At 43.9% G+C, this 23,070-nt stretch overlaps 1 protein-coding gene across 1 annotated transcript in view; it reads left to right on the top strand.

The window, feature by feature from the left end:
• The window catches only part of LOC116442265 (protein LYRIC-like), a 32,163-nt gene extending 13,156 nt beyond the window's left edge, over positions 1–19,007 (top strand). Inside the window, exons 5-12 of the mRNA XM_032105093.1 lie at positions 1,845–1,913; positions 3,711–3,926; positions 4,857–4,931; positions 6,524–6,622; positions 13,773–13,876; positions 14,559–14,678; positions 16,238–16,367; positions 16,830–19,007. Coding sequence (XP_031960984.1) covers positions 1,845–1,913; positions 3,711–3,926; positions 4,857–4,931; positions 6,524–6,622; positions 13,773–13,876; positions 14,559–14,678; positions 16,238–16,367; positions 16,830–16,885 — 869 coding nt within the window. The 3' untranslated portion in view covers positions 16,886–19,007. The remainder of the gene's footprint in view (positions 1–1,844; positions 1,914–3,710; positions 3,927–4,856; positions 4,932–6,523; positions 6,623–13,772; positions 13,877–14,558; positions 14,679–16,237; positions 16,368–16,829) is intronic.
• The last annotated feature ends 4,063 nt before the right edge of the window (positions 19,008–23,070 follow it).

Below are 23,070 nucleotides of genomic sequence, written 5' to 3' on the forward strand. Positions count from 1 at the left end.
TGGCTTCCCTCCATATGGTCTTCTTGGTGGTGAGGGTCCCTCACCTAAAAGTATAGAATCCTGTTTGGGCCAGGTGGGAACACCCAGGTACCTCCCCTGAGAGGAGCAGGTTTGACACTCTCCCTTGCAACACTGTGGATTTGTTGCATCATGTGCAGTGCTCTGATGCAGGGTCTGGGGACCCCTTTGGGGGGGGAACCTTTGATGGGCCATGGCACCCCCTCTGCTGTCCCTCACATGGATGTCCCATAGATGCGGCTTTCCTGGGGTGAAGGGCCCCACAGCTCAGCTGGTCTGCGCAGCAGAGGATGGGTGTTCACTGCCCCTGACCAGAGCCTGTGCCACACGCCCACAATCTCTCCTCCTCCCTCTTTGGTGCAGGGTCTGTGCAAGCCTGGCAGCAGATAAACCTGGGGCTGTGGCCTCCACGGAAGGTGGTGGTCTGGGCCCTGCCATGGATGCTCTTCCAGATGCTTTGAACAATAGTGTCACTTTCCTTATCTCAAGTTGCCTTAGGCGTTTAACTCGAAGTTCAGGGTTTCAGTCAGGAGGCCCATCCAGGGTGGCCTTCGGTGGTGCAGCTTCATTATACACTTTTTCTGTAATGGGCGGAAGTCCTTCATAAAGATGTTTAAACCATAAACCATAACATTTCAGTCTCTGACATAGGCCATGCGCTTTCCTGCCACACTCCCCAGGTCCTGACTGCCTACACAGGGGGGGCAAATCTGCAGGTGAGGAAGGATCTCTGAAGTGGCCAGAGGCCCAGTGGTCAGCGGGGTCCTTCTTTGTGCTCTTACCCTAATCCTGTGGCCTCCACACAGATGGAGCAGCATGTTGTTTTGCCCATGACTGAGGCTGGTAAAGGTGCTGGGGCAATTCACAGCCAACTTCTAGCACACCTGTGAGCAGAGACAAGACTTTTGTTTGCAAACAGATCTGCAGAGAAATCTGGCAGAGGCCAGCAAGGCTCAGGCAGCTAGAATTTCACTGGAAAATACATTGCATCCTGTGAGCCCCTCTCTGCCTCTCCCCACCAAGGGTTATATTGAAAACAACAAATTCTAAGCTTTTCTGGGCTTAAAAGATTACAATGTGATTAGGGTGAGAGCAAGAGAAGCCCTCACTGCTGTTGGACCAGAGTCCTTCCCGGGGCCTGTCAGGCTGCTGGGGGAGAAGGCAACACAGCAGAGGCTTTCTTCAAATGGATCTGTAGTTTTTTGAATGGCTGAGCCAGCTGAACTCCTTCATGTGTTTCTTGGGGATGCTTCACGTGTTCTTCAGGGATGCTTCAGAGAAAGGAAGTGTCTTGGTCAGCTTCAGGGGCTGTGTTTTTTCCTTCATTAACCATTTTTGCCAGCACCTCCTCTGACTTCTTGGGTCATGGAGAGCCTGGATGGAGAAAGGATGTGGACCCATGGGTGTGAGTGAATGTGTGTGTAAACCATCTGAGTGAGAGAGGGTGCCCACATTGCAGAACAAGTCTTAGGGTAGGTTCAGGGCTAGAGGAACCCTGTAAATTGAAGCCTTATTTAATGGTTAAGATTTTCATCAACTTCTCCCCACTGTCAGACATACAAGGTGGTTGATGCTCTGCTGTGACATCCCTCAAGGGAACGGGTGTCACATCAGGCTGACACACAGGACAGAAGAATATGCACAGTTACATGAGTCAGGACATGACAGACAGGTTTGTGATGGGGATTTCTTATGTAATGCTTTTCTGCAGAGGATGCAAAGGCTGCACACAGATCACCCTTTGCCACAGAAATACTTACTAAGCAGTAAAGGCAATGAAGAAAGTTCTTTGATAGCTTAAAAATTAACTTTTCTCTGTGTTGTAGGAGTTTGGCAGACCAAGATCAGCAGCCGCGAAAAGAGACACTTAAGGAAGGAAAGGCTGAAACAAAAAGGTAAATGTACAGGCTCAGTTCACACACCTGATCTGGCTGGGTTTGTTATCCCTCCTTACACACCAGCATCTTTCTGTTTGCTCTGTCATTTGGCAGCAAAATCCATGCACTTACTGAGGCTATTTACTTAAGAAAATACAGCTTTGGGAGCTTTTACTTGGGAGCTTGCCTTTTATTCCATGCTCTCACTAAAACACACAGCATTACCCACAGGACTTTGAAAGCAGATGTCTGTTAGATCTGAGATCTGCTAAAGGCTTGGTGTCACGTGGGCTAGTTCCGTCTGCGTGACTTGACAGAAGAAGTTTTTTGATAATGGACGTATAAAAACACATGCAATTTGCTCAAACAGGTTCTTTAGTCCACTAGACTGAAGAACTATAGCAGGAATATACTCTTACCCTAATGAGATAAAATGAAACAACACTTTGTGCTCGCTGCACATTTTTCCTCCAGGGATTTCAAGGTGTCTGCCGTGCACTTATGCCTATATACATTTCTACTAATCATGTTATATGTTGAAAAGGTCATTTATTTAAGCATTTTCATTATCTGTGATAAAATGATCAAAATAACCTTTATTATAGTAGAGTAATTTAGAAGCTAAGGTAGGAGTTTGGATGTTGGAGAGAGGTAGCTGGATTGGGAGATGTAACCGGATACATGTGTGAGTTAGTGCACTGTCTGCAATAAGGCTCTTAAAGTGCTCTCAGATGCTCTATTAAAATTGAAGGGTAAGGGAACAGGAAATTTTAATAGAAAAATATACAGGCACCTTGGGACCACTTTATAATTTGGATTATCTAGAGTTAAATATCAAGAGTTTAGATTTTTAACTCTTGGTTTATCAAGGGTCTTTAAAGGCTAGAGGTGCTGAGGTCTCCACTTTCTCTCCAGCAAAGTGAATAGGTCCACATTTCTTTCTTCATGTAAGTTGGCCTGTTGTCATCAGTGGTGCCAGCTGCACATGCAGAACCCCACAGGGTTTAACCCTAAGGTCATGCAGGTGTTGAGGGCTTTGCTGACCCAGGAAAGGGGGCTCAGTTCACCAAGTCTCATTTGAAGTACCAGAAGTCCTTGGTGCAATCCTGCAGCCTGGGCTGTGCAGGATGCTGAACCCAGTGATCATGTTAGCATGGGCATTCACAGAGTAGCGAGATCTGATCTTCTAGGAAGAAGCCCTAACCCTGCTGAGTGCTGGTTGATGTTCCCTGCCAGGGGAGAAACAGTAGCATCAGCATTAAGGTGTATGAAGGTGGAGTTGATGTCAGCAGTGGTCTCCTCTTCACCAGAGCTCCCAAAAATGCTTTGCTATTCTGAAGGCTGGAGTCATAAAACACTTTAGAAGTCCTTTGGAACAAAAATGTTGGACATAACTGTCACTTTTAAAAATATTCATTTGCCTGGCACTGATTTCTCTAGCAGCCTTGAACTACCAACATCCAAGAGGTTTGCTTTCTTTTTCCTTGGAGGTCCAGCTGTTCTCTTTCTCTCCCTTCAATGCCCTGGGCCCCCAGCAGGACTCTGGAGGCCTTGAGCCTCCCCTCCAGGGATGGATGCCCAAGGCTGCTGTGGCGCCTTCCTTCTCACATTGGCCTTCCTTCCTGTTTTCCACTTCAGTGTCCCATCCCAGGAACTCTGCTTCACTGTCATTGTATCTGTAAATAATTTCAGTTGGAAATAGTCATAACATCTGATGGGTTTAGATCAGGCATTGTTCTGTTGTCTCTCCTGTACAAACTCTTACTTGTAATTAAAAATAATGATGATCCTGTGGTAATGTTTATTCCTGAGAAGATCCCAGCAGAGCATGCCAGGGTAGCTCGGCGGTTGAGCCAGCCTTCAACTGGGATGAGAAGGGAGCGGTGTGGCCACTCACAGAGGACACCAGTGGTGGTGGAAAAGGTGCTTTCTTTGCCAGGGTGGAGTGTGGGACCATGCTGAAAGGCTCAGGAGCCCTACGGGAAGAATCAGCACCCTCCAGGTCAGAAGACGATGTTTTCTCCAACGTAGGTGAGTGTTGACATTCCAATATTGCCGAGGGGAAACTTCACAAATTGCTGTGTCCTCGTCAGAGTGTAGCCCCATTGACATCCATCCTGCACATAGTGTTGTTCACCCCCCTTGGACCCTGGTAGCTGTCATTTATTTCCCAGCAATGTGAAAAGAGGGGTACTTACGGCAGGAATTCCTTGTGTTGTAGACTACCTGCTGGGTGCAAGTTGTTTTCTTCCCACAGGTATTTAGTGTTTGTGTCCTTTACAGCCAAGGCCTTGCCCTCCGAGGATGCTCACAGAGTATGGTCAGAGTTAGGCTGCAGGGTATATCCGTGTGTTTCAAAGCAGGATAAAGCAGGGTATTCCTAAATCAAAAGCATTTGATTTTGTCTACGTTCTCAGTGATTAATTGAGCGTGGTGGCTGAATTGAATGGTATATAAGGCCACATGATGACTCACCTTCAGTAGCAGTAATCCAGTACTCTGATGATTCAGAAAATGCTCTTAAGGTTGCCCTCACATGAGTCAACTTCTCTGCTAGAGTCCTTTTCTTGAAAAGTATAGGGTTGATGAGGGAGGACATTAGTACCATTTTTACTCTAATGCTTTCAAAAGGCCGAATTCCAATACTGATCACAACTTCTGCCAGCAGTGCATAAAGGGGACATCAGTTCAGATGAGTGAGGAATTTAGGTCCAGAGAAGTGCTCTGCTGGTGTGACACGCATGCTGAAAGGCTGAGAAGGTGTACGTGGTGATGGGGCTGGGCTCTCTCTGTCCATAAAGGTGATTTCTCCTTGCTTGATTCTTACCTAGCAACAGCAGTGGATGCAGGCTTGGAGTGGAGAGAACATGGAAGGGCTGTAATGAGCTTGGGAGCATGAGGTAGAAACTGTGAACGTGATATCAGATTTTGGGTTACTGTTTGTTTGCATTTTAAATGCAGGAACATGGGATATTGCAGATGTAAAATCCTGTCCTGTGACCTTTGGGACATTGTCAGATCTCTCCAGGGATTTAGGTGAGTGGCCTCTCATTGTACTTCCATCTGAATTCTTCTACCACTTTCTTAGCTGCTTGGCTGAAAGGGGCTCACACTGATCACACCGGAGTCTTCTCCCCCGAGCCACATCTCATTAGTCACTCTCCCTTGCAGAGCTTGCTTGCATCTGCAATCCAGCACACCAGTGTTTTAGGGAGTGACATCAGAACCTTTTATTGAGTGCTTTCCAAACTTGTGTTCTCATCCGGGAATAAATAAAAAAAAATATTGCCTCCCCTGCAGATTCTTTGTTAGGTTGACTCACACAGAAGGTTTCTGTTGTGTTCTGACAACCAACAAATTCAGAGAATTTCAGACTGAGGGAGGGAGTGAATGTGCAGCTTGGAAAGGCTGCCTAGCCAGCAGCTTCCCATCCAGCACAGCGAGGGATTTTCAGCTTGAGCCTCTCCATGCGTGGCCTTGAGAAGGATGGAGCATCTCTGTGCTTTGCATTGAGTTAAGCCTCAATTCTGGCTTTCACTTTGCATCTTTGCAACTGTCAGTCCTCACTGATTGACTCCAAGCGCCCCTGGTTCATACATTCCCTGCCTACCAGCAACTCACATTTGACTGAAAGGTTAGCTGGATGATGAGTGCAAAATCTGATCCTGAATCTCTTAGAGATGCTAAAGACAAGCATAGATACATATAGATAGACATCTGTGCACAAAACAGCGTGTGTGGTGTTAGCCAGAATGCTGAAACTAGCTTCCAAGGCCAGATAAGGCAATTAATATAATATATGCCATATTTAACCATCTATTTTCTGACACTTTGTCAGCGGATTCAAGCAGTTCCTAATCTACAAGTACTCAACAGGGAGAAATACATGTTAACATCTGCATTTATGCAGCAAAAAATCGAACTGATACACAACTGCATAAACCATAGAGTTCACTAGGTAAAAGGAAGAAAAGAAAAATCAGAGATGTGAAAAAAACCTCCTGATTTATGAAAGATGTGAAGAAAACCCTAGTCTGTTATATACAGGCCTTAGAAAGTGGCTAAGGGGAGTCATTGTGGGAGGTATGTGAATCCTACTGGTTGCTTTAGTTACTGAAAGTAATCATCAAAACAACTTTTTCTTTTTCCTCCAGCAGCACACTTACCTGTTTTCTTTCATGGAGCAATTAATTTGGTAATTATGGATTTCTGTTAGCTTGAGCTGAAGCCTTCTCACTTAAGGTAGTGGAAGTTGGAGCTGGATATTCTGGATGCAGCTTTTGTTCTGCAGGAACTACAGCTCCTTCCTTAGGTCCCCAACAGGGACATGCCAGAAGTTTACATTTCTGAATATTGTTAGTGTAGCCACTCCTGAGTGAGTTGTTTCTAATAAGTTACACATGTAGTGTCCTCATCCAGCCTTTGTGAATAAATACACTGTGATGAGAAGCATAGATTAATGTGTGGCTTAAATTACACAACATCCTGGCATTGTGACATAGCAAGCAGACAGGGGCATGATTAATTGGTTTTAATAATGTGAATATACCTATGTGATTATATTTTAGGTTTGGGATTTGGGCTTTTTTTGATTTAATTTTTTAATGAAGATGCTTTCCTATGTGTAGATAACGTGAAGAGTAAATCATCTGAGGACAGTCCTTCCAGATGCTGTTGCCATGGCAGCTCAACTTTCCTCCCAGCAGATGATGCGTGGCAGGGACAGGGTACGTCTCTTTGCCCTTTTTCTGTAGACAGACAAGTGCACTAATGCAGGAACTCTCTTCAGTCCATTCCCTAAGCCTCAGACATCAGGGTCCACTTCCCATGTGGCTCACTTGCTGGTCAGGGAGAAATCCAGTATGGTTCTGGTTTTGGGCAGGTGCCCAGAACTGCTGTGAGCTTGGTCAGGGCAGCCATTGTCCAAATGGGACCCTTGAGAAAGGCAAGAAAGTGCATTTTATTTATGTTTTTCCTTGGAAGGCAAACAAATAATGCAGTAGATACAGTCTGTTTTGGTGCATACATGCCGGTGCAAAGTGTAATTAGATTTCCTGAGCAGCAGCAGGGAGGCTGTCTGCAGGCTCCGTGTGTCCTCTCTCCAGCAGTTGCACGGCTATCAGCTGCGAGTAGATAAGCACAGGAAACAGGGGCAAGCACAGGGCAATCCCTCCCCACACCCTGCAGAGAGTGGGTCAGGGACTTCCTGAGCCAGAAGCAGCAGGATGGGCTCTGTGTTTCAAAAAGCCCCACGTGTTAGCAGTCAGCTCAGATTACTGAATCTGTGAAACGAGTTCAAAGTTGTGTTTGGTTTTCATAACCGAAGCACTGTGTTTCCCTCCCTCCCGCTGTTGTGTGGAAAGGTGGAGCTGAGTGGGACTTTTCCAGGCAGCCACAGCCTGGGCTCGGTGAAGTGTCTGGGGGAGAGCCATGGGAGGACAGGGTGCTTTCTCGAGCTCTGTGTACCTTTGCCAAAACTTTAAATTTCCTTGGAAATGCCCTGAACCCGGATGCAGAATTCAACTCCAGTGACCTGTGGCAATCAGGATTTCAGTCTTTCTATAACTGGTAATGGGTTTTTTTTTAGTTTTAAAAGAAAGACAAGCATGGGTCCTGAGTGGCTCGAATAATTTGACATGAACAGTGTGGGTATTAGATGACCTTTTCTCTCAACCTTTTGGTCAGGATTGAGTGAAGTATCTGTATATACCCCTGTTGTTGGGAGGCCTTTCCCTGCTCTTGCAGGAATGATGGCTGATGAGCTGAGCAAACCTCTTCGTGCTCTAGCTGCTCTGATTGCCTAACTGCAGGAGAACCCAGAGGGGTGGAATGCATTAAGGAGAAAAGATTGTGGTTGTCTTGCTTCTCTGCCCAGCGGTAACTGAAGCTCTGCAGCAAATGCATCATTTTGGCCGTGATTTTATAAATAGCACAGTTTGCTTTAAAAAGAATAAAAACTAAACCCCCAACCCTCAGCATTCCCTTCCCTTGGTGCTGTGTTTCTTTACCCCTGCGTTGCTGCAAAGGGTTCCTGGCCCCTTCCAACTTTGGAGCCCGTCGTGCCCACGTGGGATGGAGGGAGGCAGTGTGGGCAGCTCTTCAGCAGCGTTCCCTTGCACTGCACTTAGCACATGTCAGACTTGGCACACTCTGGGCTTGATCTGCAGTTGCAGACAGGGCTCTGCTTTTGGAGTTCCATATCTGCCTCAGAGTAGAACTATGGGAGCAAGCTCAGCAGCTTCCTTCTGCAAATATCAGAGGAGAAGTTTTTGGAGGATTCTGTCTGTCTTACAGCTTGCTTTTTTGTCCTGTTTTTTTTTTTTGCCTTTGAATCATCAGCCTTGATATTGATGCAGGGGAGAGCCATGTCATGAACATGTATTCCCTGAATTTAGATGAGGTAATGGCTGGCATTAAGGTCAGCGCTGCAGGCAAAATGAGCTCTTAGACAGTTAAACATGGCCTATTAGCTCTTGCAGGCTTGGGAACTAAAAAAAAAAAATACCATTCATAGCCTAAATATGAGCTGGGGTCATTTTATCAAATCCAGAGCAGTACATGTAATGAGTCTCTTTGTTCTGTGCCAGGCTGGTACAACCGAAGGAGCTGCATGCTGGCCTCCTGCCTCTGCTCCTGCTGCTGGAGCTGCCTTGGCTGGCTCCCTGCCTCACATGGGGGTTATCTTTGTGAAGTACCAACAATAATAACACCCGCACTTACAAAAGCCTTGAGGCGTGAGTGTTGGCACAACTGAAAGCATATATACATAGAGGATAGAGGGAGTTAGTGTAAAGGGAACTGGGCAGTCACTTTTGGAATATTTAAAAGTCTATCAGTCTGGCTGGTTTCCAAATAACGCACTGCTGTGTTGACATTCACTAATGATACATGCTGCTCATGGTTAATTCTTAATTATTGTCATATCTGGAGTTCTGTGTCCATTTCTGGGCTCCCCAGTACAAGCCAGTCAGCGATATACTGGAGCAGGTCCAGCCATGCCTGTGTATGAGCATAGGGTTGTTGCATATGGTCAGCCCAGACAGTGGGGAAGAGGCAATGGATAAGAAGTGAATTTCCACTTATCCATAAGTGAAAGCTTTTTTTTTATGGTGAGAGTGGTCAGGCAACAGAACTGTTTGCCCACAAAGTCTGCAGACTTTCCACCCTTCAAAATATTCAAAACCCTGATTGCTACATTCCTGAGAAACCTGCTGTAGCTGAGCCGTCTGTAAGGTGTGGGGTGGGACTAGACAATCTCCAGAGGCCTCTTCCAACCTCATTGATTCTGAAATTCTCATTCTGTCATCAGTTATTGTCTCTGCATATTCAAACAATTAATCCGTAGCAATCTAAGCCTTTGTCAGCTGGGGGCATTCAGTGTCCTGGAGTTGAAGCCACATGGTCAGCACTGATGGCTGCTGTCCCATTAGTCCCTGTCCTCACCAGCAGGCTGAGGTGGCCAGGACTCTTCCACAAGGGAAGGGGGCCCCAAAGTTTTTCATCATCATTTTTCCCTGCTCATCATTAGTGTTTACCCACCTTTCATTCCTGTCACAAAGAGAAAGAAAGGGGGGCGAACCTCTTCTGGTCCTGGCATAATTCACTTTATGTTTGAGCCCGGAAAATGCTCTGCTTTTGCCAGGCACCTTTCCTGCTTCTTCTGCAGGGTTGTTCTTGATCCTCCTGCCTCTGCCTTGGAAGCTTTACTTGCATGTGTTTCCCAGTACTCCCTTTATATACCTATGCCACATATCTGCCACTGCCCGTTTGGTGACATTTATATACTTCAGCTTTGCTGTCCCACAGAATGCATCTCAAGCTGTGGCTGGTTTTGCTGTTATAAAACATGTAACCCACACAGTGAGGCCGGCTGGGCTGTTTTAGAGCACTTGTGCCTGGTTCTAAGGCAAGGGAATACTAATTTTATCCCATGCATCTGCTTCCAAGTGAAGTGGACCTGCGCTTTGGCAATAGCACAGTGCAATCTCAGAAATCCCACATGCTGCTTTGCAAATGCAACGTCTCACGACCATGAGAGTCACTTTTTACCTGTGTTTTGGCGTCTTCCTAATGAGTCCTTCTTGACTGCCAATGCAAATTTTCTCCAGAGCCTTAAAAAAACGCCCATGTCTCCTGATCCTATGTCTCCTGACTCCCAACCTTCCTTCTGTTCCAGGGTTAAAATCAATTTTAATTCCTTTGTTTTATGGGAATCAGTAGCTTTTATCCATTAAAAGAAGTCTTCAGTCTGGGGTTTATTTGCTATTTTGCCTCTACTGAGTTATGCTGAAGGAAGGTGCAAAATAAGGGATTCCTTCACCCAGCTATTGGTGGCAATAATTTTGACCTGTAACACAGAAATGCAAGCTTTAGACTGGAAATTTTCGACCCATTTCAACTGGATGTATTACACTTGGTCTACAAGTGATGACTTGGCAAGGATTTGGGTGTATGTTCATTACTCAGTCAACTGCCCTTTGCAAAGGGATGGGTTTTCTACAGCAGCCACAGAAAAGCTCAATGCCATGGACAATATGCAACCTCCTGAGAGGTTTGCCCTGCCAGATGAACCTCCCTTAGGTTTCTGCTGCCCATATTGAGGGACAGCATGCCAAGAGAGATACTGGTAGATAGAAACCAAATGTACAACTCTGGATTAGAAAATTTTTAATCCCCTTCTCGGTGACACAGACTGAGTTTTTCTGCAGTACTTTCCAGTTTCGTTTTCCAGGCCAGATAATTAGGTTCAGCCTGTACTCCACCCTATCTATCAGCAGGCACAGGGAACTTGCTGACTGTCCCCTTTGACCAGATCCTGCTGCTGTGGGGCCCTGTTTGCCTGCTCCCCAACAGCCCCCAGGGTGCAGCCATCTGCTCCTCCTCATTACACAGGAGAGAGATTGGAGACCAGGGGCATTTAGGTAGTTGGTGCTGGGATGGACTTTCTGCCTGCAGAGCTGCTGGCAGCCTCCCCAGTTTCTGAAGACACCTTCAATGTTGGGCCTTTCAGGATCTAAAAGTGTTTTCATTTCATGGGGTACATGGAAACTACCTTGGCCTTGAAATGCACACTGCAAATGTTTGCTGCCAACAGAAAAGTACAGATGTGTCTGGGTGGAGTTTGCTGGAGGACTGAGGTGGCTTGCAAGCAAGAACTTAGTTGGAAAATGACATTTAACAGCATTACTTTTGTCAAAATGAACAGAAGGAATTGCCAAGATGTTGGTCTGTACTGGTGCTGAGAGAGATATCACCTCTGTCAGGGGTATCACCTCTGTCAGGGCTAAACACACATGGGGAATAGGGGGACATGCTGCTGCATGGTACATTCCTTTTAGTGTTTATGTTCACAGAAACTTCTGATCAGTTTTAGCCTGTGAGAGGCTTGATGACCCAAGGAGAATCAGTTGCTGATTTAAAAATACTAGAGAGCATTCAAAGTTTAACGACACTGTGGGAGATGTCACTGTAGAAGAGAAATATGCTACACAAGAGAAGAGATTTTAAGACAGAGCTTTGGGAAAAGTACATTTAATCTGATTTCCCCATCAAATCCAGCAAATTATAAAGAATCTTATACCTCCCTTAACTTTAGTCTGAGTTGATTTTTAACACCCCTGGGACACAATGCTTTGCAAAGAGTAATTCTGAGATGAGGCAGAGTCACCGCTGTTTAGCTGCTTCATGCCCACATGTGATAAGGGTGAAGCATTAATGTAAGCCCATTGCAAGCAGTTTGCCATCAAAACTATTTTCATGTTTAGAAGTATACAGACAAATGCACTTTTTGAGATATCAGAAGTTAAAAAGGTGAAAACAACAGTTGTGGCTTTCCATTTGTTAAGCTATGGTCTGTTTTGCTTGCACACCCACAAGAGCATCCATCAGCAGAGCTGCTGCCTTGCATCTCAGGAGATTGAATTCTGTTTTGGACTGGAATTTTATCAGAGAATGCATTCAAAATTAGCTGTTCCTTTCCCTTTTGAAGAAGGAAAGACATTGTCTATATAGAGGGCATGGATTTTAAACTGAGAAACTTAAACAATGTTTATAATCATGTTTATTACATTTGGCAGTAAACTGGTCAGAGCAACATTCTGGAAAGAGTTTTCTTTTATCATTCCCAGCATGCTTTTGGTTTTGGCCCTGCTTCAAGTAGAAGTTTTTCCATCCAGCTTGGAATTTTTTTTTTTTAAGAGAAGTAATCAGCCAAGAGTTATTATTATATGTTATGTTTTTAAAGTCTTTCTTCCTGCTAGGATAAGACTTAAGATTGTTACATTCAAATTGTTAAAAAGTAATCGAGTAGTCCTTTCAACATCTTATGCCGATTTATCTGCTTTTTTGCGCCTCATTCAGTTTGGGTGAAGGAATTAAACTGGTCTGTTTTGCTTTCTTGCCTGAGCACAGTTTGCCAGTGCTGTGAGGAGAGGCAGCTGAGGGCTTGCAGCCAGATTTTCAAAGGTACCAGATGCTGAAAGATAGAGAAAACTAAAAGATTTTGAAAAGCTTTTTGCCCAGCTCCCATGAAATGATCAGAATTGATGCTGGGTAGGTGATACCTATTTCGTGCCTATTTAGAGTTGCATCTTAGGGAGGTTTGGAAAACAGTGCTGGGATGGTGCTATTCTGGCTTACATTCAAGAAAAGAAAATAGAAAAGCATGGTGAAGTTGAGAATGTACTTGGTTCTATTTTTTGTAAGAAAGAAAACACCAGTGAGAGCAATAACAAATGCACAAATCCTTTGCTGATATTACTCTTCCTTACAAATAATCGCCCAGAGGATGGTGTGTTGCAGTGAATGGAAGAGCCTGCTGTGTCTGCCAGTGTGTGGGAACCCAGAATGCAGAGAATATTTCTCTGCCTGTTTTGAAGACTTTTACCCCCCTGAACAACACTGGTTTTGGCCTTTGTCCATGGGAAAATTTGCCTAGCCTCTGGGAAGAATTTGAATCTACAATGGTGTGAATTAGGTGATAGAATACTATGTGAGATTATCACAGGGTGAAAAATTTAGAGTTTTTAGGTCTATTTGCATAGTAAATAGGTAAAAGTAGAAAACCTCAAAATGGAAGATAAGTTGTAGTTAAAACCTTCTTTCTCCTTCTTCACTAACTCCATATTTTGCAGCAATAGTGGTCTGGGATGATTGGATACAAAATTCCACAGTTTCTGTCTACGTGATTTAGGAACTTGTTGGACATTGGTAAAAAAGTGAAAATACCTTGCGTTTTAAGTCTTCATTGGGTAATTTACCTTAAAAAGGCTGTGAAATCTTGGTGAGTTGTCTTCTTGCTGCATTCTCTGCTCTGTGCTATGTCTGGCCATGGCAGTGGCTTGTACGCCTTAGATAAGAATTAATAAACACCTATCTGGAGACTGAGAAGCATGAAGTCCCATTCGACTCCTTTTTTCTCCTGGTGTCTCCCCCATCAGGGAAGACAACAATTAATAACATGGACATTGTTACCAGTGTTTTCTGGATATGCCTCAATCCTTCTCCATAAAATTAAAAGGAGATGTTTGACAAGATACACTATTAGTTCTGTAAAGCTTGCTTTCTTGAAGTGCGGGCTGGAAGGGCTTTTGTTTCTGTATGTGCTTTTCTGCCCTTCTTCAATTTTTCTCCTGTCCTGAAGAGTGCAGTCACTAATTGTGAATTGGCAGTCAATGTATACGTCTTAATACATTTTAAAAATAAATTTGTAAATGTTTTAATGCATTTAAGATGTGCACACATGCACATCCAGACATCACACGGTCAAGCAGGAAGACGACGAGCAGGAAGGTATTTTTGCAGCATTTGTGCTACTCATGTGAGGCTGGAAAGTAGTATGGATTTGAACGTAACTCATTTGTCTGCTTGCCCTAATAGGTGACCCTTCAGTGATTGATCTGGACTCTGACTGGAAGGCTCCCACGGAAGAGTGGGGAAACTGGACTGGAGATGAGGAGCATCAGAAGAGGGATGAGAAGAAGGTGAGGAGAGTGGCGTTGATGGCCAAGGGAGACCTGCTCCACTGGGGTCAGACTCATCCAGGCTGGGGTCTCCAGCCCTGGAGCCAGGCTCCTTTGGTTGTGGAGGCCTTCTCATGACAGGAGGAAGTGCCTGGCATGGTCACTGCCTGATCTGTGTGAGATAGCGGGAGCTGGGGGACACACTTGCAGGATGCATGAGATGGCTCGGGGAGAGTTGGCTGGTTCTGAGAGTTCATCATCCAGGTGGTATTGCTGTCCTAAGCAGCAAATCCTGGCTGTTTGCACCCTACTGCTGCTGACCTTCTCAAATAATCAGGCCTTAAAAGAGGTGTGGAGTCAAGAGCTGACAGAGCCTTCACAGCATCTTGGGCAGGCGGGACATATTTAAGTTTGCTGATAAGACGGTTTGGTGACAGTGATACAGTGGTATCTTGGGTGGAGATGTAGAAGCAGAAGTCTTGCTGTTTAAATGCTTTCTGGAAGCCCACGGAAATATTCCCCTCAGGCAGGAGTGGGAAGAGCATGCTGAGCTTTTTGCAAAGAGCTGAGGTGTGCACCTTATCCAGAGAGACAGCCCTGCTTGTACACTGTTAGCACACACTCCTGGAGGTAATCAGTCTTCCTGAAAAAAACAAAATTAGCTGTCCCAGGACTCATCTTACAAAATCTCTGATGCTTTCAGGATTTGCCAAAAGACAAAGCAGGCATCCGTTTCTGCCTTTCTGGGCTCGAAAGCAAAACACAGTGGAAGAAGAAGAAAATGGAAGTGAAGGAAGCAAGGGGTGGAGCTGGACTGAGGCATGTGAGTATTTTGTATTTCAAGAGTAGTGTTTGGTTTTCCACAAGCAGAGGGGGATTCTTCTCTGTTAGGATAATCTAAGGGAGACTTTTCTTCCTCTGTCTTCTGGCTTTCTCTTCTCTTTTCTCCCCATGAAAAGAAGTTATGAGTACAGTGAACAGTGGAGTTTTGCAACATGGTATTCTCTAACATATTTTCACAACACTTTGATTTTGCAGTACAGAATGTTGTGCACTAAACTTGGAATGCATCTGCCCAAACAATTTTTCGTCCATGATTAAAGCCAGATGCACTCTAAATTTAATGTACAATTGGCCTGTGTTTCATCTATAGCTGAAGGTCACCCAGAGATATTAACAGTAATGAAAAGGTGGTTCCCAAAAGTCAGTGAAGATAAAACGAGGCCACTGTTATACCAGTAAAAAGCCTATTGAGAGAAAAATGTCTCAGAGTGAAACAGAGGAAGGCTGTAGACAATGTCAGTTCATTTGGGATGGGAAGTGCAAAGGAACAGAGTGTTTATTGGGTTTTGGACTAGTCCTTGCCTGTGATGTCCTTGGCGCTCAGTTAAATGAGAAATGGGGAGGGACCTCCCAAAATATCCAAATTGTATTTCATTCACTTGTCACAGAATATGTTTTTCTGGACATGTATAGCTACTTTTTTCTTTCCCCTTTTCCCTTCCCTCCCCTCCCCTTCCCCCCTCCCCTCCACTTTCCTTCCCCTCCCCTTCCCCTCCCCTTCCCCTCCCCTTCCCTTTTTTTTTTTTTAATAATTTGTCTTCCCCTCACACCCACTGTGGTCTCTTATGATCCTTGGGACAATTTTGCTCCCGGATCTCCTGATGCTCCCATTTTAAGGGAAATGTTTTAACTACCTCACTGACCACAATCCACATAATCATTAAGATATCCTATCAGTTCCCAGAGTGCTGTCACGCCACTCTCTTGCACAACCAATTAGTTGGTTTAGCTTCGTAGGTACCTTAATGAATAATCTTAACAGTGCTGTTCAGACTCCTCAGGACAGCATTGCTTCTTCTGACATGTTTATGATGGGCCAGAAGAAGCTCATGTTGCATGTCAGCCCCAAATGCTGGTGTCTGGTGCCCCAAATGCTGCTGTGCATGGTCGTCCTTCAGATGTACATAAAAAATGAAATTACTTGTGAAGCCAGATCCACAAAGTTGCTCATCACACTCCTTGTGCTACCTCCAGTCTTTCTGTGGACTCTAGTCACTTTTAGCAGTCACTGGGTGCATCTTCAGTGTCACTATACAATGACAGTACTTTCATCTCAGTATTTCTTGCTGTTCCTCTGTTCACTGGGGGAAGCAAGGGGAAAAATGGTAATGAAAGATAATTTCAACACTTTAATCCCCTCTAAAACAAATAAATAAGAGGTAGGTAGATAACATGGCAAAATATTCTAATCATGTAAAAATTAATTTGTCCTGCAGTTCCTTTAAATGCCCCACAATAATGACATTTTCTCTCATATTTTGTAATTGCCTATGCTTTGTTTAACTCATATGCTTAGTGAAGCACATTGTTTCAATTAAGCCCCAGCAAGGTTTGCAAACAAGAATGGAAGAAGGCCCAAGGGACTTGATATCTACAAAACATAGCAGTGATGCAGTTGTTGCTTCCTTCAAAAAATCCTTGGACATTGCTAATAATTCACCCAATAATGGTAAGTGATTGCACATCGGATGAATTTTCAGAAGAATGTGTAATCTGAGAAGTGTTCACCAATGCATATTTAAGTGAATATGTGAAATGCTTCTCCTTTAGCTACATGTGTTAATTCTTTGAGAGGCTCTGTATTACTCAGAGGCTTTTCTGTGACAAATACCTATTCCTGCTCCTCTTGGAGTTACTGAACAAAAAAAAAGCTACTATTGCATTAAGTGACAATAATTTTTGCACAGCACTTTTCAACATGAAACAGAAGCAAATATGAGTGATCCAGAGCCCACTGAAAACATTCAGAGTTCTCCCCGTGACTTTGAATTACCCTTGAAAGTAGGTGGCCCTCGTAAAACACATCTAAGAACCCTTAAATTTCCTTCATCTGGCAAAAAAGCCAACAGTTCTCAGGGATGCAATTGCATGTGGAAGGTTTGTGCACTGGCCCCTGTTGTTTGTATGGCAGGTGTACCTGGAAAAAAGGAGAGGAGGAAGAGGAAGAAAATGAAGAAAGAGACTTGAGGGAGCTGTGTAGCTGCCAGAGTGCCAACCCGATGGGGCAGACATGCCGATGAGCTGCAAGGATTCTGCTTTCTGCGATGCCGCTGAGCCCCAGGCAAAGAGAGGCTCCGGGAGACCTCCCAGTGAGAGGAAGAGGAGAAGAGGAGCAGTGAGCCAGAAAGCGTGAGTGTGTGAGAGAGGAGAGAGGGAGCAGGCTGTGCACAGGAGGTGGTTTTGAAACAGAGTGGCTGTTCATTGCAAGCTGCTGCCCTTGATCAAAAGCTGCTGAATGGGGTTTGACTGGTTGCATAAAGTCCTTTCAGTTTTTTGCTGTCATGTTGTTCGTCAACTTGTAGTGTTCTATGCCATTGTAGAAATAGTTGGGCTATACCTGACTGTGATTGTACTTTGGTCCCATGGAGGATCCACCAGCTAGTCTGGTCTCCTCTAGCATTTTTGCAGAGGTGCTCATCGACAGGCTAGTAATGTACAGAAGGAAGCACTGTTCAGAGACAGAGGGAGAATAACATGGATCATTCTCCAACCTCCTTTTTTAAATCCTTGGTGGCTGCTACTGTCAGCTACATTGCCATATTTATCCTTTTTACCCCACATCAGACTAGTTCGCTCCTCAAGGAATATTTCTAAAGGAGGTTTTAAACTCATTTGGAAAGATGATCTAAACCCTTTTTCTCCCTGAATTTCATGGTGGGCTAAAGTTTAAAGTCTGTATGTCCAAAGCATGTAGCATTTGTACTTATAGTAGACTGAGGTAAATTTTTAAAGTCATTTTTCTTAATCTGATGTTTGGAAGTTTTTATCATTTTGTCACTTGAATATTCTAATATAAACTAAATTTGTGAATGAAGTTTTTAAAAATGTCAGTTTAGTATTTATTGAAGAGTGTGTATTTCTCCTTGTCAGAGGGCTCATAGTATGGAGAAGAGAATGTGTTACAATTGAATACTGTGGTTTATAAACAATGCTGAACTGACACCACGAAAAGCAGAAGCCCTTTATCCCCAGAGGAGCTGCAGCTTTGGTGGTAGCTGGGGGGTTTTCTTCAGACGGTCCTGAGACTATGCCTGACCCATCCCAGAAGTGCTGCCTTGAAGAATGAGATAGTGTTTCTCAAATCTCCATCTGCATTTGTGCCTTTGGAGATGGTGTGGGAAGGTTACCAATGCATGTTAAATGTGTGCGCATTTGTAGGCTTTGGGCTGATGCTGTGAAACTCCTTTTGCTAGGACCGTGTATAACCAGGGATGTCCGTGGTTTTACACTGCCACAGCTGCACTCCTGTTTGTATCACGGAGCCAGAGGAGAGCTCTGTGCTTCTGCCATTGCATCCCCGATCCCTGATCCTGGCTTGTCTGAGCTTTACCTGCAGCTCGACACTTTTCCCTGATGGCTGTCATCTGTTGCATAGCTGTCAAAGCAGCTGTACCCTTCAGAGAAGCAATTAACTGCAGCAATCTATTTGTGTTTAGAGTTTAGCTACTATATGTTGAAGAGCAGTTCTCTTGTACTGTGATTTTTGGGGTAGTCAGCTGTACTGTGTGCCCTGAAATTTAGCACAGCAGGGTTATTTCAGACAAGCAGGCGAGGAGTAATCATAACTGATGCCACTTAGCAGGCCACTGCCTAGAATCTGCACATCTTGGTGTTTGTGTCTCAGTGTAGGCGAAATATTGGCAGTTTATGAATGGACTGAATAGACCAAAGAGCTTTTATCTGCAAAGTAACTGGTTTGGAGCAGATGCGTAACAAGAAAATACATGGCCTCACTGGAGGAACAGGTACAGCAAGTTCAAGGATTTAGAAGATGTGCTAATGAGTATGTGGGTAATGAGCAAAGTTCTGCTATCTCTGAAGCCAATGGAAAACATTCGTTGACCTCATTGGGGCCAGGATGTTGCCCATGGTCTTTGCTTAGCATTGAAGATAACCTCTGTCATCCAAACAAGAAAGAAAAAAAGAGAAGCTCACAAGATTGGTGGACTACAGATTTCTTCTGCTTTTTTCTCTATATCTGCTTGTTAACTTTTTGATGTCTTTGTAATTATGCTTTATTTCAATATTTTTCAGTATTTCAAATGTCACTGTTTTTATAATAAAAAATTAAAACTTGTCCAAAGCCCAACATTCATGAGCTGTTTTATTTAATTTGTATGTGTGTAAGAGCATGTGGTTTTGGCTAGAACTATTCCATTTTCAAGCTTTTTTGAGGTACTATAAATTTTTTTAAGAGATTCCCTTCATCTGAACTCTCCTATGTTCAGGAAATCCTCGAGACATTCTTTTGTTGTTGGGATGAAAGAACAATCCAGACTTACAACACTGACAAGCTGACTGAGGTGCTGATGACAAGCAGCAGCAAATGATATTACTGTTTTTCTGTCAATTTCTTCAGTACCCCTCTTGGTGACTTCAGTGCTGTCTGAGGCCCGCATTTTTCTTCTGGTTCCACTGTTTCACCTCTGGGAAGTCATCACAGCAATGAAGATGGGCTCAGTAGTTGACAGCAGCACATTATTTAAAACCACGCTCTAATGTAGGCAAAAAACATCTACACTACTACAACTAAATATTCTTGATCGTAGGCTTTCCTAAATAACTGAAAAGCACCTTTCAGGGCAAATTGGGTGGCAATGTACAGCATGCTTGTGTGATTCATCTGTTTTGTCAGCAGTTAGGAAACAGTATGTTGGGTGCTGCTTGTTTGATATGGCTATTGCACTGCCTGGATCCTTCCTTTACCACATCCCCCAGCAGTGCTGCTGCACAGGCTCCCAGGGATGCAAAAGTGTTCTTCAATCAGAAAACTGAGTTTACAAAAACTACCAAACCAAAACAAAGCTCTCAGCAACTGCTGTCAACTTCCATTCTTGCACTTCCCAGTTGTCAGAGGCTGAAAAGCCATCACACAGCTTAATGAAAGGTCTCTGCAGATTCCCTGAAAATCAGACCTTTGAGTTCTTTAAGAAAATCCCCTTCATCACCACATGTTCAGGTTATTCCCTGGTTTCTGTGCTTCTAAGACAGAGGCTGTGCAGATCATCAGCCTGCTCTGGTGCTCCTGGCTCTGGCAGAGTTAAATTAATGTGCTAGATGTGCGCATTCTCCCAGTCTCTGATCTTTGCTAGCTGGAGAGTATTGTAAATCCTCAGACAGAAGATTCAACATCCCCCCCCAACACACTGAAGCACTGCTTGAGCTATAGTTATCCCTTAGAAGAGTAAATTGAGAGTCATTCTCTCTGGTCATTCAATACCACAGTGTAGTCTAATTGCCAGTTCATGGGCCAGGTCCAGCTGGCACTCCCTGCCTTTTCCCTAAGCAGTTTATTAGCTGCTTGAGAGACACTTGCCTTAGGAACAGCCAAAAGCTCTCCCCGTGCCTGCAAATGGCCCACTGGCTGGAAATCAATCCTCTGGTGCAGCCACAGTGTGGGAGGTGGGATGAAGTGTGGCTGGCAAACATCTATGATCTGGTTAGGCGCAGGCAGTTAATTGTTACAGCAGCACCTGTAAATGATGAAATACACGGCTTTAAGTTTCCACTTTCTCTTAAACTCAGTCTGTTCTATTTTTGTAATGATGCTCTTTCTTGTGGGCAGCCTCTTGAAGGTGGAAGATTGGCTATATCCCTTATAATAAAGCCATATCCATACGTGATGAGTCCATAGTATCACAGGCATTAAGATGTGGCTGATTATGTAACTGATGAACTCCTGACCTACAAAGTTGTGTTTACTTGCAGACAGACAGCAGGCTGTAGAGGCAGAGGCTGAAGCTTTGCTTCACACTCAAACCATGGTGTAACACCGCCAAGGTTAAGAGGGGAAACCACAGAGAGGAGTTTGGCCTGCTGTTCCATAATTATCCATAACTGATCATTGTAATTGTCTATAATTATCAAGGTCCCACCCAGTCTGCAGATCGGTGGCACAGCCAGCATGTGCACAAGCTGACTAGCAGGTAGCAATGCTAATTGCCTGGCAGGAAATAATTTCTTTACTATGTTTACAACATGGGCCTCCTCTGTAGCATTGAGTATTTTCTAAGGGTAGCTGAATGTTGTGAGGAGAGAGGGTTTTCAAGTCATGGGCCACAAAAATCAAATATAGGAAACCTTGTCCTTCTTTGATTGTACTGGACCAGACCCAGGGATCTTTTCAAGGCAAAATGAACTTTCCAGTATGTGCCATCCCTGACATTCAGCCCTGCAGATGTTCCTGCAAAGGAAAGGTCCCCCCGTACTGACTGAACAGACACCGCAATGCACTGATCTCAGAAACAACTCCCTGTGTCTTCTGGGGAAAAGGCCACTGTAGGAGTAATTCACCCTTGTGTCATCCCATCATGAGAATATTACAAATTTGGTAAACTTTATTTTCTATCAAACTTTGATTTCTCTTTGCATGCACAATTTACCTTGGGTGGTGGTTCTGTGCAGTGCACGTTACAGAGACACATGATAAACGGTTTTATCGAGCTCTTCTGGCAGCAACAGCTGCCTGCCAGTGCTCCTCCTGGAAATCTGCTGGCATCCCGAACTGCAGACGCAGTCAAGTAGCCAATGTGTAAAGAAGTAACAACCACCGGAACTCCCTCTCCCTGCTTCCCTGAGGAGGTAGTGTTCGTGTCCTCAGGCTCCTCCTCTTCACCCTGCCAAGATTCATGGAGGGGGCAAGTTCGGGCTGAGGGCTGGAAGGGGGGAGCCTGCCACTGAGTACAGGACATTTTCCATTTCCAGTGCTCACTGTTGTTCATGTGAAAGCACTGAGATATTCTGGAATTGCAAGTTCTATTTTAGATCATGTTATTTTTAGACATTTTCATAGCTCTCAGCTGTGTGGAGGCTTGCTATAAACGAACCACAGCTCTTTTAGTTTAGCAGATTTGACTCTCTAAATGAAGACAAGATTTATTCAGTGTTGAGATTTAGAAAATCTGAGTGTACAGCGAGTAACCCAGAAACACAGTCCTGGGCTTAGAGAAATTTTAAACCATGCTGTCATATTTTAGCTTATTTTCTAACCTGACTTTCTGATCCATCTGTTAGGAGTTTAAAAGGTTTGGAACTGAGTTAAACTGAGTCATACTGGTAAAAGATAATTCATATGTGTTAACAGCAACCAACTAGAACAAATAGTACAGAAGCTTGGAACATTACATTAGGAATCCCAAAGTGAAGTCGATTAATTCAGTAAACAAGTAAAATTCAATAACCACAAAACTCATTGTGATACATTCTTATTACTTTCTTACCCCTTTTACAAGAAACCATTGATCCTCCAAATTAGATTGTTTTCCTGCAAAATTCATCTTGGAAAAAAAAGGATGGTAAAATTTGTTAATGCTGACTTCAGTATATTTATGATTTTGCTGTATGAGTCACCAACAGGAAAGTTTCCCCCTGACTAATTTACATGAGGTTTTTTTTTCCTTCATTGATATGTTAATGCTTTGCTTTTACTCCAGCACATTCTTATCTTTTTAAGGAAGCAAAAGTCCAATCCATGCTTTCAGCCTGGGTATTTTTCACAACGTTCTGCACCAGTTCCATGGATTTTTCTAAATTCTGTAAGGGGACACAGTGTTATATATTGCAGTTTCTATGTAAAGATGTTGAAAAACTGCCGTGTTTTTTAACGTAAAAATGGTTGTTCAGCATGGAAAATAACTGAGTCTGAGAAGCTAACTAACCTTTTCTCTTTTTTTTTTTTTTTTAATTTTAGAATGCAGAGTAGCAAGCACATGCATTAAGTTATAGGGAAAAAAATAGTAGTAGCTTGTTCCTGCCCTCATAGTCAAGTGCCTTCTATTTGGGATGGAGGAGCTCCCACATGTCCTGCACTGCAGCTTTTATTGCCTGGCAAAGGAGCCAATGGACAAGAGACTTCCTTGATGTTCCTAGGACTTTGATTGACCTTTAGTGGTGTTGGTCAGATCAGTTCATCTCGCTGTGCCTTAAGTTTCTCAACCCCGATCAGGACAATACTTTCCTTTTAAAGTGATATGAACTCTGCCCAAGGTTACATATGATTATCAGTTCAGGGTCTGTAGGCTTCCCTTCAAATGACAGAGCAAATGCTGAAGCAGAACACCTTATTCTTCAAAATACTGCCATCCTGGCAATAGCTCAGTGTGTGGTTACAGCATTAAACCACCATCTTCTAGTCAAGGACAGACTGAAGAATG

Source organism: Corvus moneduloides, chromosome 3, assembly GCF_009650955.1.
Source record: "Corvus moneduloides isolate bCorMon1 chromosome 3, bCorMon1.pri, whole genome shotgun sequence".
Classification (NCBI taxonomy): domain Eukaryota; kingdom Metazoa; phylum Chordata; class Aves; order Passeriformes; family Corvidae; genus Corvus; species Corvus moneduloides.